The sequence below is a fragment of the Eschrichtius robustus genome, chromosome 6 (genome assembly GCF_028021215.1).
Source record: "Eschrichtius robustus isolate mEscRob2 chromosome 6, mEscRob2.pri, whole genome shotgun sequence".
Lineage (NCBI taxonomy): Eukaryota > Metazoa > Chordata > Mammalia > Artiodactyla > Eschrichtiidae > Eschrichtius > Eschrichtius robustus.
In genome coordinates, this window is record NC_090829.1 from 12,661,294 (window position 1) to 12,675,241 (window position 13,948).

The 13,948-nt window shown below is 35.4% G+C and overlaps 1 protein-coding gene across 5 annotated transcripts in view; it reads left to right on the forward strand.

Annotated features, from left to right (window-relative positions):
- ATP2C1 (ATPase secretory pathway Ca2+ transporting 1) overlaps positions 1–13,948 on the forward strand; it is a 104,505-nt gene that overhangs the window by 35,140 nt on the left and 55,417 nt on the right. For all 5 annotated transcript variants that reach the window (XM_068545903.1, XM_068545900.1, XM_068545902.1 and 2 more), the window contains 4 exons: positions 4,795–4,905; positions 6,355–6,471; positions 8,823–8,912; positions 10,933–10,968. In XM_068545903.1, the coding sequence (XP_068402004.1) occupies positions 4,837–4,905; positions 6,355–6,471; positions 8,823–8,912; positions 10,933–10,968 (312 nt within the window). In that variant the 5' untranslated portion in view covers positions 4,795–4,836. The remainder of the gene's footprint in view (positions 1–4,794; positions 4,906–6,354; positions 6,472–8,822; positions 8,913–10,932; positions 10,969–13,948) is intronic.

Here is a 13,948-nt window from a genome sequence, read left to right on the forward strand (position 1 = left end):
ATTACTAAATCACTTAGAGATTGTTTTTAAGCTGAAATGTTTGCGTAATAGCATAATAATTCGTAATAGCTGCCAAACTTTTCCATAGTGGTTGCACCTTTTAACAGTTCACCAACAGCATATGAGGGTTCCAGTTTCTCTCCATTCTCTCCAACACTTCTTATTGGCAGTCTTTTTAAGTTTAGCCATCCTAGTGGGTGTGAGGTATTATCTCATTGTGGTTTTAATATGTATTTGCCTCATGACTAATGATGTTGAGGAGCTTCTCTTGTGCTTATTGCTCATTTGTATATCTTCTTTGTAGGAATATATGTTCAAATCTTTTACTCATTTTTAATTGGGTTATTGGTCCTTTTTTCTTTTATTGTTGAATTGTAAGAGTTTATATATTGTAGATATAAGCCCCTTATCAGATAAATGACTTGCAGATATTTTTTCCCATTCTGTGGGTTATCTTTTTAACTTTCTTGATGGTGTCCTTTGCAGCACAAAATTTTAAAATTTTGATGATGTGCAGTCTTTTTCTTTTGTTTCTTGTACTTTTGGCATTATGTCTAGGATGCCATGGTCAAGAAGATTTATGCCCATGTCTTATAAGAGTTTTATAGTTTCAGCTCTTACTTTTAGGTCTTTGATCCATTTTGAATTAATTTTTATATATGGTGTGAGGGAGGGGTATAGCTTTAATCTTTTTTGTGTGGTTATACAGTTGTCCCAGCACCATTTGTTGAAAAGAGTCTCCAAGTATTCTTTACCAGGGTGAATAGTGTTACTATTTAGCATATAAGACAAGCTAGAAATCTAGTTCATCATCATGTCCTGTCATTTTTACCTCTACTTCTACTATTTCTGCACCTTATCACCCTGTCCAAGCTACATTTAGCTGTTGTTTAGACTTATGTAATAGGTTCCAGACTGGTCATATTCTCACCACTCTTACTCTCCACTCCTTTTATTTTCCAACTTGTAGCCTTTATTTATTATTATTATTTTTCAGACCACAGTTCAAGGTCTTCCTTTTGCTCTTAAGATCAATATAGAAATTCTACAGTATGGCCCGTAGGACCCTGTAGGATCCCCACCCACTTCTTTAGCCTGTTTTTGCTTTGTATGTTGTCTTGATTTCTTCAATCCAGTTACTTCTCAGAGGAGTGTTTCAATATGCTCCCTCCACCATAGCTACCAATGTGCCTGCATCCTACTTGTGTTACTCTGCCTTCCCATCTGTAACTGAATGAACTGTCCATCCCTTTATCTAAGACCAGCCCTATTCAAAATTGGCCAGATTCCACCCCTCTCATTTAGTCCAGAACATTGCTTTATCAGTTGTCCTGTCTCTCTTCTGTGTTGTCAGTTATCATTCTAATCAACATACAAACATGATGTTATTTCTTCCATCTTAAAAAAAAAAAACCCAACAATGACCCTACATTTCATTCTGTCTGTGATCCCATTTCCCTGCTCCTCTTTTGCATCAGAATGGGAATTACTTATACTTGCTGTCTCTTAACTTCTCTCCTGCTGTTTCTGCTGAACCCACTCCTGATTTTTGGGTCCCACTATACTACACTGAACTCATTTATTTATCTCCTTGTCACCAAGTCCTGTGGTCAGCTCTCAGTTCTTATCTTAACTTTTCAGTAACATTTGGCCCAGCCCGTTACACTGTCCTTGAAATACTTGCTTCTCTCTTGGTTCTCCTTTTACCTCACTGGTTGCTCCTTCTTGGTCTTTTCTCTTGGTCACTGCTCATCTTGGATTTCTGTCTGTTGGGAGGATGCCCTAGGGTCAGCCTGCAGATCTCTTCCCTTCTGTGCTGGTGTGTATGTTTATCCTCAGATTTAATACCATTTATATGCTCATGACGACACGTGCTTGCTTCAGCCTGGACCTCTCCTAGGTGCACACGTACCCACCTTCCTCCTGGACGTTTCTACCTAGATGTCTAATAGCTGGTTCCCTTGCTTCTTTCAGGTCTCTGCCCAAATGTCACCTTACTGGAGAGGTCCTCCTTGCGGTGCCCACCACCCCCCACCATATAAAATGAAGTAACTCCTCCCTTGCTTATCCTTCTTAATTGTTTTCTAGAACATTTATCGTGTATTATTTATGGTCTTTTGCTTCCTGTTGGTATGTAGCTCCATGAGGATAGAGTTCTTACCTGTTTGGTCACTTTTGTGTCCCCAGTACCAAGAATAATAAGCATCGATTATGTGTCAAAGGACTGAGTGAGTGAGTGGATGAATGTTGGCCATCTTTAGTGCTTCACTCTCGCCGTGCTCCCCCTTCCTCACACATTCAGTTCCTTCTGTTCTTCTGTCCCCTCCCTCAGGCAGCTTCTTGCCTCTCACTTCCATCAGCATCACTTCCTCATCAGACCTTTCCTGTCCTGATTGTAGTCTCTGATTGCAAGCGCCCTTAGCCATGGACTTCTTCATAGTAGTGATCATTTCAGTTTCCATTCATTTGTGCTGTTCTTTGTTAATACCTGTCTTCTGTTTCCCTCCACTTGCCCTCCCCCTTATTTTGCTCTCTCTTAAATTCTAAGGGCCTAGCACAGAGTCAGATTCTCAATAAATGGCAGGTGTTTGTTAAAAGAGTAAATGAACAAATCAAAATATTCTTATTATGATTTATATAACTCAAAACCCATTTGAGTTGGTAAATCTCTGTAACATTTGCTTAAAAAGAAAATAGGATTAAAATTTAATGATTTCATAATTTTAAGTTGATACAGAGTCTAGTAAGCATAAATACAGTTAACATCACTGCCTTTGGCCAAGAATTTACTGGGATGTGGCCTCCCTCTGTTGTGGAAACCGGTCCTTATCGTGGATGGCCATCCAGCCTCTGCCACCACCCCCAGCATCTGGCACTCTTCATTCTAAGTCCTGAAGTTGGTCTGCTGTAAACTCACCCGTTGGGTTTGGGGTTGCCCTCTTGCCCTTCATATATGTAGAGAGTTATCTTATCCTTTATTAAATCAAATATAGTCTCACTTCCTTCTGTTGAGATTTTTGAGCTCTTTTGGGCCCATGTAATGCTCCTGAGGGATTTTATGTAAAGTGTGTTCCAACATAGACCCTATTTATATACCAACTACCAAAGGGTAACTTTTAAAAAAGACTTTTGTGAGTAAGGCTCTTGTACCGGAGGGGGCAGTTTCCAATATATTAATGATATGTTTAATAGAAGTATGTCTAATAGAAGAATTACTGCAAATCTAGCATTACTAACCTTAATAATTTATTGAGCTCATTATATTATTGAGTATGTGCGTATAAATATTAAATAGTTTTGGGAGAAAATAGCTATTTCAGTGTTTATTACTAGTGGGTCAAATACTGTATTAATGGCTGTAATCCTCAAACAACCTTAGGCACTATCCTCATATTATATATGAAGAAACTGATGTACATGAATCTTAGAAATAGAAGATTTTCTTAATCTCATTGTCACTGCAGGCAGTGTAAACATATTTGATCCTTATTAATGATCTCAGAAGGTAAAATAACCATGTCAAGAAAGGTAATCTGTTTCCAATTTCCTCAGAATTTTTGGTCACTAGTATCTTCTCATTAAAAGAAAAATACTTTATGCTCTTTTCTTTAAAATACTTAAATATTTAACAATGCCTTTGTAATAGATGAGATTAGAAAATGTGTATATGATTGTTCCAGAACTTGGATACATTGGGAAATACTTTTTTTTTTTCCATAGCTATTTACTGTTTTTTTGGAGTAAGTACAAAGTTGTTTTTTTTTTAAATGGATACAGGTCTCTATAATAATACTTTAATAATAATAGAAACTTAAATTATTATTTTTTTGACCTTATTTGTTGTCTTAAAGAAGTGCTGCCTCAAAAACAATTTTTAGGGAAATATTTTATCCTAAATATGTTGATTATCCAAGGTTGAAAACGTTTCACCTGGAAGCTTAAAGATTTGTATCTTGGCAATAAGATGATCACTTCAGTTTCAGTATTGTTTAAATCAGTGGATGTGTGGCAGCTGAAATGTTTTCTTCTCTAAAGTTTCAGCGTGGAGCTTTTGTCTCCCTTTCTCGTACTTTTTCAAAACTTTTTGTCTATAAAGATTCAAGTCTGGATTGGAGATTTATTTCTAGAAGTGTGTTAAACACTTTTCTGTAGATATTTGCTTATGAAGCTGCATCAAGTAGGTGCCATGGTTACCATCATCTCTGTGACTCTGCTTGTTCACAGCCCCTTCACTCACCTGTGTGTCCTCTGCTTGTCTGGTTTCTCTGCTTTCTGTTTCCCCTCGTTTGAGAATGGGTTTGTAAGTCTGATGTTCTGTCATGGTGCTTCGGTAGAGTAGCCTGGTGTCCTTTCTGTATAGTTAAGAAATGAGCTGGTCAACAGGAGTAGTTAAAATGGAGCAAGCTTAGCTGTTCCTTGTCCCTCATGTTAAACATAATGAGTTTAGAGGATTATGACTCCATGTAATCATTGGGATCTGCTAGACAGGACATCTGTTTTACTTTTTACTCATTACACTGGTGTATAAATAGCATCTTTTTTTTTTTTAATGTGAAAATTATTTTGTGTTCTAGCTAGCACTGGTGACTTAATTTTTGAAATGTGCTTTCTGGAATAGCACATGATTAGTATAAAATTATCTTAATAGGACTGGAAACTCATTATTAGTCTGAAAATATTTGTTTTCTAACTGTGAAAAAAGGTTTCTGGGAACGTTTGAATTTTCATTTATTCTAGACCGCATTAGAATTGTTTAGTATATTCAAATATTTTTCCTTTGGTTTTATTTCCTAGGTTGCACGTTTTCAAAAAATTCCTAATGCTGAAAATGAGACAATGATTCCTGTATTGACATCAAAAAAAGCAAGTGAATTACCAGTCACTGAAGTTGCAAGCATTCTCCAAGTAAGTGCTTGGTGGGGAGGAAGGGAGTGGATAGTAGAATGAGTCACTTAGACTCTATAGATAAGTGCTATCTGGTAGAATTTTCTGTGATGACAGAAATATTCTGTTCTGCACTGTCCAGTGCAGTAGCCACTAGTTAAACATGACAATTGAGGATTTAAAGTACGGATAGTTTAGGGGAGGAACTGAAATTAATTTAATTTAGTTTTTATTCATTGAAATTTAAATAGGTTCATGAGGCTAGTGGTCACCTGATTGGACGGTGCAGCTCTAGATCATTAGTATTGCTAGGGACTATTTGTGCTGTGTGAGGATTAGTTGGATTAGGAAAATAATTTAATTATTAACATAAGTAGAGTTAGGAGTTTATCTTTTTTTATGTGTTTTCTAATGTAAAAGCTAAGTACAAGTTCAGAACTGCAAATAAACTTTGCTTATGTAATTTAATCTCTTCCTAGTTTTAAAAAGCACAATCTAATGAAACATGAAGAAAAGAATATTTAAAATTCTACCTTCAGAATTCACATATTTTAACAATGGCATTAAAAACATCGGGTATCCTTTTTTTGAGGTTTTTTTTGGGGGGCGAGTTGTATTTATACTCTGTTTCAAAACTACTTACTCTAAATATATTTGTGTCGCAAGACTCTATTAGTGAACTCTATTATAAAGCTTTTGGCCAGAGAAACTTAATTATTTTAGAGATGCAAGTAATTTATTCTTTAATGATAGTTAAAGTAATAAATCATGAGAGGCGGTGACTGAAGAATGTAGGTGGTGTTCATAGGGCATAAAATGTCCCAAGAACCAGTTCATGTTAACTTCATTATTTTGAGTAATTTAGGAACCACAGATTTTCTGCTTGGAATAAATATTCAGTCCAGGAACAAAAGGTAACACCAATCTCAGAATTTTGATAGGCTCAGAGAACAAGAAAGATGCGTGATCTTTTGGAGAAACTAATTTTAGAAAACAACAAGACAACAGTGAAAATGAAGAAAACTAGTTAAAATGTACTGGTATTTTGCTTTCTGTACATCCTGACTGGTTTGTGTTATTTCTCTTTCTCCAAAGAAAATCATAATGTTTTTGTTTATTAAACTCTATCTTGTTGCTTACATTAAAAATTTTTTTATTGAGGTATAATTTATATAAAATACAGTGTACTCATATTAAATGTACAGTTTGCATTTTGACAGATGTAACCATCACCACAATTAAGATGTAGAAAATTTTCATCACTCTGAAAAGCTTCCACATGTTTTTTGCAGCTAATCCCTCCCAGTGCTCTGGCCCCAGGCAACCACTGATATGCTTTCTGTCCCCATAGATCAGTTTTGACTGTCATAGAAGTTCCTGTAAGTGTGATCATATGTATGTACTTTTTTTGTGTTTTCTTTTTTTTCTCTGCTAATATTCTCAATGACTTTTATGGGTAAAATCTCATAGGCTGATCTTCAGAACGGTCTAAACAAATGTGAAGTAAGTCATCGGAGAGCCTTCCATGGCTGGAATGAATTTGATATCAGTGAAGATGAGCCACTATGGAAGAAGTATATTTCTCAGGTGAGATATTTTTATTTTCTCCTGTTGTGTAACTTACATGTATTTTTGTAAATGTAGTTGTTTACTTTTGTGAAGTGATTTTTGGAGAAAGGAAATAATTTTTTTAAGTGTTTTTTACCTAAATTTTGTCATTTGTTAGAGTTTATTGTTACATTGGAATTTCTATGATTTTAGTGTGCAAATCTTTAAGGACTTATATTACATGGAGGTGATATTATTAACAGTAGTTTCCTTTGCAGGTGTCTTAACTTAAATATTTTTTATTATAGAAATGCTAATTTTTTTTAAAGTAATATGACTAGCTTAGAAAATTAGTAAAAGTTAGGTCATTGGACTGCCTGGGTACAAGTTCCTCCTTTATTTCTTACTAGCTGTGTGCTCTTTATTATCTTCTGAGCCTTATCTATAAAATGGGGATAATAATCTTAGGAGTTAGTAAGCTATCAATAGATGATAGCTATTTTTAATTATATTTTATTAATGTCCTAATCTTTTCAGAAAGATTTACTGTAAGATTTTTCTTATCTTTATGACAAGTATATTAGTGAAAAGCTAAAAAACTCCTATGGCCAGTTTTCAAGTAATAGGATTAGTTTGCCAAACAAATAAATTCTTTTTAGTGAAGAAACTTTCTAATGCCTTCTAACCTGCAGGTTCTTTTTTAAAAAAAATCTTTGTTTAACTTTTCTAAAGGGCCTTGCCTGTTAATGAACCAAAATCTATCAGTTTTAACTTATTTAAATTAATTTGTCTAAAGTAGAAAAACTGAATTTTTAGAGAAGAACCTTGTATCTGTCTTGTTTTTATTGGAATATTTTTTATATGTATATTTGTATTCTCACATTTACCACATTTCCACATTACCTAAAACTTCAGAGGTTTACTCTGGATTTATAAATTACAGTGATTTGACTTATCACTAGGCAATATGATTTTTAATGTTTTGCTTTCTTGATCCTGTTTCAAAGCTAGAGAACCTGCATCATGAGATTGCTGTGAGAATGAAATGAAATAGTGCCTGTAATGTAGTTAAGTGCAAGCAGTAATTAACAGTAAATATCAATTGTTAATCATAAAGCACTGGACGACTCCTCACTCCTCTACAGAGAACACTGAATTTGTTGTTCTGCAAACATTTGGAGCCTGCCATCTGTCAGGTGGTTTCCTTAGTACCATGGCACAGCTGTTTTAGGGTGAAATAGAATGATCATGGGCCTTGCTCTCAAAGTGTGGTGATAGCAGCTAATGTTTGAGGGGTTTGTAGTTTACACAGTGATTTAATATACATTCTTGGTTAATCCTTACCACAGTTTTTGGTACAAGGTAGGGAAGCACCCCCGGGGCTTAAAAAATTAAGGTCACACAAAAATTGGCTCAGTTTGTGTGTAGTTTGTCAACCCTGAACCACATTGCAGTTGTACTTTTATTTTGCTGGAGCAGTGATTTTCAATCCTCTGTGCATTAGAATCACTTGGGGAGTGCTTTAAAAATGCTGAAGCCTGTGCCCTGTGCCCAGAGATTCTGATTTGATTGCTCTGGTGTGAACCTGGGCATTTGTTGGAAACTCTTCACGTGATTCTGATGTGAAGCAGGGTTGCAACCACTGTGCCAAGGAAGGGAGCCATAAAGGGAGTGGGAGGTGGTGGCATCTAACTTCAGAGTTATGATATCCAGGGGCTGAGGCTCTCTGCTGGGATGGATTCTTTGCAAAGTTACTTTGCAATTTTGATGGCGATTGGCACCGTTTCATCAGAGGAAGGCACTGTGGCAGCAGAGCTCTGACGTTTAACTAGGATGTCCAACTGGAAGAATTTGGGGTGGCTCTGGTGCTTGGTCATTTAAGAGCTGCCCGATTGAGTTGGTGCTGTGGTTTGTTTCTTTAGATACTTTTGTCTCTGCTAGCTAGATGTTAGGAAAACCAGTGTTGGGAAAATCTTCAGCTTCTTCTGTGGTGAGGATCTTACTGTCTGCTCTTAGCTGCCCTGCCCCTCCCCTGGTGGGGGATGGTTATTCCTTTGGTGGGTGGGTCAACCACAGAATTGTAATCTACACCCATTTACTTATAGTATAGGAATGCTGAGGAATGTTTGGAATTTATAATTTAGGTGTTCTACCCAGTGCTTAATGTAAACCTTTAGCTTAAAAGTTATTTTCCATTTATTCTAGCCCCGGTAGAAATTCAGAACAGCTTATAGCATACTAAAAATACATGTGTACTATAAGGAATTGGTAAATTCTTAGTTTTAAGTAATAATGCCCTGATAGTTTTTTTTTTTAGGCTTTTGCTGTGCTGGTACACAACTGTCTTTCATACAAAACTGTTGAATTGCTGTTTTTCTTTTCACTTTCAGTTTAAAAATCCCCTTATTATGCTGCTTCTGGCTTCTGCAGTCATCAGTGTTTTAATGCATCAGTTTGATGATGCTGTCAGTATCACTGTGGTAAGAAAAAATATATATTTTTAAAAATTGTTAATCATATAAATTAGGATTGGCTTTTATTTTAGAAAATGAATTGAGACATGCCTTAATGCTTCTTCAGGTTTTTTTGTTAAAATCCAAATTCTGGTTTTAGTTGCAGTGATCTCAAGTAATGTTCAAGGGTCTGTGATTGGCACCCTAGAATTATTTAACAATCCGATAATTTAACAGATATGAAATATTTTATAATAATTTTCCAGTTAAATATTTATTTTACTTTCCAATTGAGAATACGTTTCAGTAATGGTGAACTGAAGCCTGACATTTAAAAAATTAAAAGTATTATTTAACAGTGTACTCTGTATTTTTATTCTTTCCAGTTAGGTTATTCTGGCTTTCATCATTTTTTTTTTTTCTTGCCCTTCTGTTTCATTGTAGTATAAAAATTTATAGTAAGTATAAGCATTGATTAAAGCAAGTGTGTTAGGCTTAAGAACACAGTAGAAATGAACGTAGAGCTGTGATTCACCAGCTTTTGCTTGTGGACTCCCAGGAGTCTCTGAGATTCTTTTAAGGGAGCATATGAGGTCAAAACTACTTTCATAAAACTAAAAACATTATTTGTCTTTTTGATATAGACATTTGCATCAGTGGTGCAAAAGTAATGGTGGGTAAAACTGTTAGAGCTTTGGCTTGAATCAAAATAATGGCAACAAACTGTCTAGTAGTCATTGTTTTCTTTCACTGTTTCTCTTAGCAGTGTTTTTGATAAAACAGTAAAACTTAATTTGATTAAGTCTTGATCCTTAAGTATATACCTTTTTAATGTTCTGTGTGATGAAATGGGAAGTACACATTGAAGTATGATGGTTGTCTCAAGGAAAGGCTGTGTGCTGAGCTGAACTAGCCTTTTACTCGAAAGAATGACTGAGACAAACTATGGTTATTAAGACTTGGATAACTGGCATACTTTTTTTGAAACTGAGTGACATGAACCTATCACTACAAGAAAAACAACTGACAGAATTTGTTGCCAGTGGTAAAATTCAAGCTGTCAGTGATAATTAGAATTTTGCAAAAATTTTATGCATTATTTTATGGTGGACAGCTTCCCAGTATTTAAGACCTTGTTCTAATGAGATCAGTAGGGATTTTAGTGAATGTGATTTTTTTTTTAAACTATTATGAAATGTGTCAACACTTGAAAGATTTGAATAACCAGGTGAATCAGTCTTCTCTAAATGACCAGTGCATGACGATATAAAATACTCGGTGACAAAAGAGCCATTCAACATGCAAAAGAGATCAATAGATTTTAATATAACAGATTATGAAAAGTTCATTGATATAGTTTTAGGTTCTATATTGCAAATTACTTTTAAAGTAACAGTTGTCTAATTTTGGTGTAGTAGCTAAGAATAATATCCACAATCATCTGAAAAGGCTTTTAAAATACTCCTCCCTTTTTCAACAGTATCTGAATGAGGCTGAATTTTGTTCATATACTTCAGCCTAATCAACATATATCAATAGATTGAATGCAGAAGCAGATACGAGAATCTGGCTTTGTATTAAAGGAGACATTAAAGATAGAAAAATTGAAAGCACTGCCACTTTTCCCACAATTTTTGGGGGGGGAATATATTTTTCATAAAAAATGTTGTATGTGTTAACATGTAATGGGCTTACTTTTTTGTAGATAGTAAGTAGAAATTAAAACTGAGTGATTGAAAAAGTATTTAATATGGTAAATATCAATAGCTGGAAGTCACATAAACAAAAGCTGGTCCTCCGTTTGTAAGAGCATAAAGGGATCCTGAGATCAAAGAGTTTGAGAAGCCTTCCTGGGGAGGCAGGTCCCTGTCAGCTGTCTGTTTTTCCCCACAGGCCTCAAGGCGGAGTTGTGATTCCTTCCCTGACTGTTTTGTGCTTATTGTCTGGTGTCTTGGGGCTGCAGATAGAGTCAGAAAAATAAGATATGATTAACAGTTATTTCAGAAGTTACAATGTCTTATTTAAAAAGGTTGTTTGTTTTGTTTAGGCAATACTTATCGTCGTTACAGTTGCCTTTGTTCAGGTGAGTAAGTAGCCTATTTTGACAACATAAAAATAGTATTTTAGTTAATTGCTTAAAAAAATCAAGGTGGCTTATGTTAAAATGTATAGTTAATGGGTATGTTGGTCAGAACAATTTATTCTTTGTTTTTGAAATAATTTCAAAAACAATAACTCTCCAAGGAAGTTTGTGGAACCAACTTGACTGCTTTGGTTTAGGCAGTGGCATGAAGAAAATCTAGTTTTTTATTTGATGATGTTAAAGGTAACTGAAGCAGATGGAAACAAAAACTACAGTAATAGAAATAAAATCCAGCAGTAGGCTTTTAAATTTTTTCCAGTTAAAAAATTGGGCCAGAGTTCAAATTCCTCATTCCTCCATGGAAGGGATGTTCTGATCTGTATCGAACTCCCTGTTCAGCATAGACATTGAAACAGTAAAGAAAATATATGAAAAGGAACCCCCTTTAAAAAATTAATGTGAATAATGTGGAGATAATATCTGGATTTCTGTTGACAAGTATAGATATAAATAAAAACATGGGCTTAGTTTTATGTTTATTTAAATATCTGATAACTTCCTCAGGTTTTAGAACAGTGTTGGCAGGTGTCATTTGATTAGCTAAAAGTTTTAAAGCATGGTTAATAAGACTAGAAGAATTATTCTAGTTTAGGGAAAAATTAATATGTCATTTGAAATTCATGTTATTTTGAATCATAAGACTATATTTTAAGTGGCTGTGGTTATTTTCACATATATGATTTATTCCTTGGGTATTTCCTGTCATGATCCAGTTTTCCTGTGGTAATCTCTAATTTAGTAATTTGTTTTATAGTCACCCAGTGTAGAAAAGCCGGTTTTAATCAGATTATCTGCAGCAAGTTTGTGAGTTGCATTAGTACACCATCAGGGATCCTGTATCTAGGGAATCCTTTTGCTTAGAACAGATAAAAGTTGCCTTAGGGCAGGTGGCGGGCTTAGTTTAGCAGAGGTTATTCCAGGCTGAGCCTCATTGGACACAGCTATTCATTTGGTCATGTGGGTGGCACGACCCACTGGACCAGTAACTGGAACCCTTTTGCATCTTTAATAATGCTACAGATGTATGGAGTGGCTTGCTTCAGAAGTATTCTTACAGTATTATCACTTTGTATGGAAGAACGTCAGTAGCTTGGTAATAGCCCCTATTCTCAAAAAAATCCCACAAAATTTCTATTTTAACATACTCAGTGTGGACTTTTACACAAAGATAGTGTGTTACACACCTTAAATGTAGTGGCTGAAACCATCTGCCAAATATCTTTATTATAGGTTCATTTGATAGGTTCATTATTTATATTTGTGTTTTTACCTGTGTTTTAGGAGAATGCTTTTTATAGTCTTTTATCATTTACATCTGCCTTCCCCCCTTTCTAATCTCAGTTTCCCATCTTCATTGTACATCCTTGCAGTCATAAAAATAGCTAATTGTTTTGTATAGTCATATATTGAGGCCACCTTACAATAAATTTAAAATTTAACTTTTAAGTGTTCATTTGAGACGGCTGTCAAGTTTTTTGTGGTGTGTTGAAGGATCATTTTGATATAGAGGTATCTTTGTAGTTGTAGGGAGTAAAGGCTAAGAAGTCTGAAGAGGGAGGTGAAGATTGGGCAGCTTCTGTGTCATTTATTAGTAGGATCTAGGAGTAGTGAGTGTTTTCTAGCCTTTTATGGAATTTTTGGGTAAAACTTCCAAATTCCTTAATATCCTTGGTATGATTGGGGGAGGGGTGTCTTTGTAATTTTTTTTTAAATTGAGGTATAGTTGAGGTGCAGTATTGTTTCAGGTGCACTATACAGTGATTTGATATTTGCATGCCTTATGAAATGATCACCATAAGCCTAGTAACCGTCTGTCCCCATACAGAATTATTATAATGTTCCTTATACTGTATATTACACTGGGTGTCTTGTGAGTTTTATATTTACAGATTTACCTTACTCTCACATTTGTTCCTCTTGCCTAAGTAGTAAAGACAGATTTAGTTCTAAGTTATTCATATACAGCTTTGCATTTTCTATTTGAAAACGTTTGTGATGGGTATGCAGTTTTGATTAGTGCTAGCACTGCAGTCTTTTCAGAACCCCCTCCGACTTTCACTCCCACTACTCTCCCTACCCCTTCTTCTCCCTTTTTAACCTTAGATCAAAAGATTGGTGTACTTAGTGCAGACATGAGACAAAAATAGCAGTGATGTTTGTGTGAAGCAAGACAGCCCACGTTACTGAGGTGAAGGGTGTCTCTGACTCTCAGCTGTGATTGTATGGTTGGAGGAAGGCTGGAGCCTCACAGAGTTAGGGCCCCTGAGAATTTCCCCTTCCAGGTAATTCAGTCATGGGAAAGGTGTCTGTCAGGGTAGGGCAGCCAAATCCCTCTCCTTGTTTAACGTATGTTCTTCCCAGGCAGATTTGTTTCACAAACCTTTACAGTTGCCTTGGGCTTTAATCCTCAACGCCAGTGTTGTTTGCAGTTAATTGTCTTTGACTTCCTTGGTCATTAAACATTAAAAGTAAAGTTATCTTAATTATGAGGCTCAATGGTCTTAACTTTTAAAGACTGAAAACTCTATACTCTTTGGACACACAAATCAGTTTTCTTCACTTTCTTATAAGTAACTTGACCTTAGGTTTGCACATTGAATATTGAAATATAAAATTGAGGGACTTCCCTGGCGGCCCAGTGGTTAAGACTCGCACTTGCAATGCAGGGGACGTGGGTTCGATCCCTGGTTGGGGAACTAAGATCCCAGATACTGCGTGGTGCGACCCCCCCGCCAAAAAAAATATAAATATATATATATAAAAAATTGAGAATACTTAATTATCAAAAATTGGTCACTATAATTTAACATAAGGGACAAGCTTTTATGGGTAGGAATATAAATGCAAGTAAAAAAAAGATAAAAATTGGGAGAAATGTTAAAATAATGATTGGGGTCAATATTTAGTTAAGTCTAACATA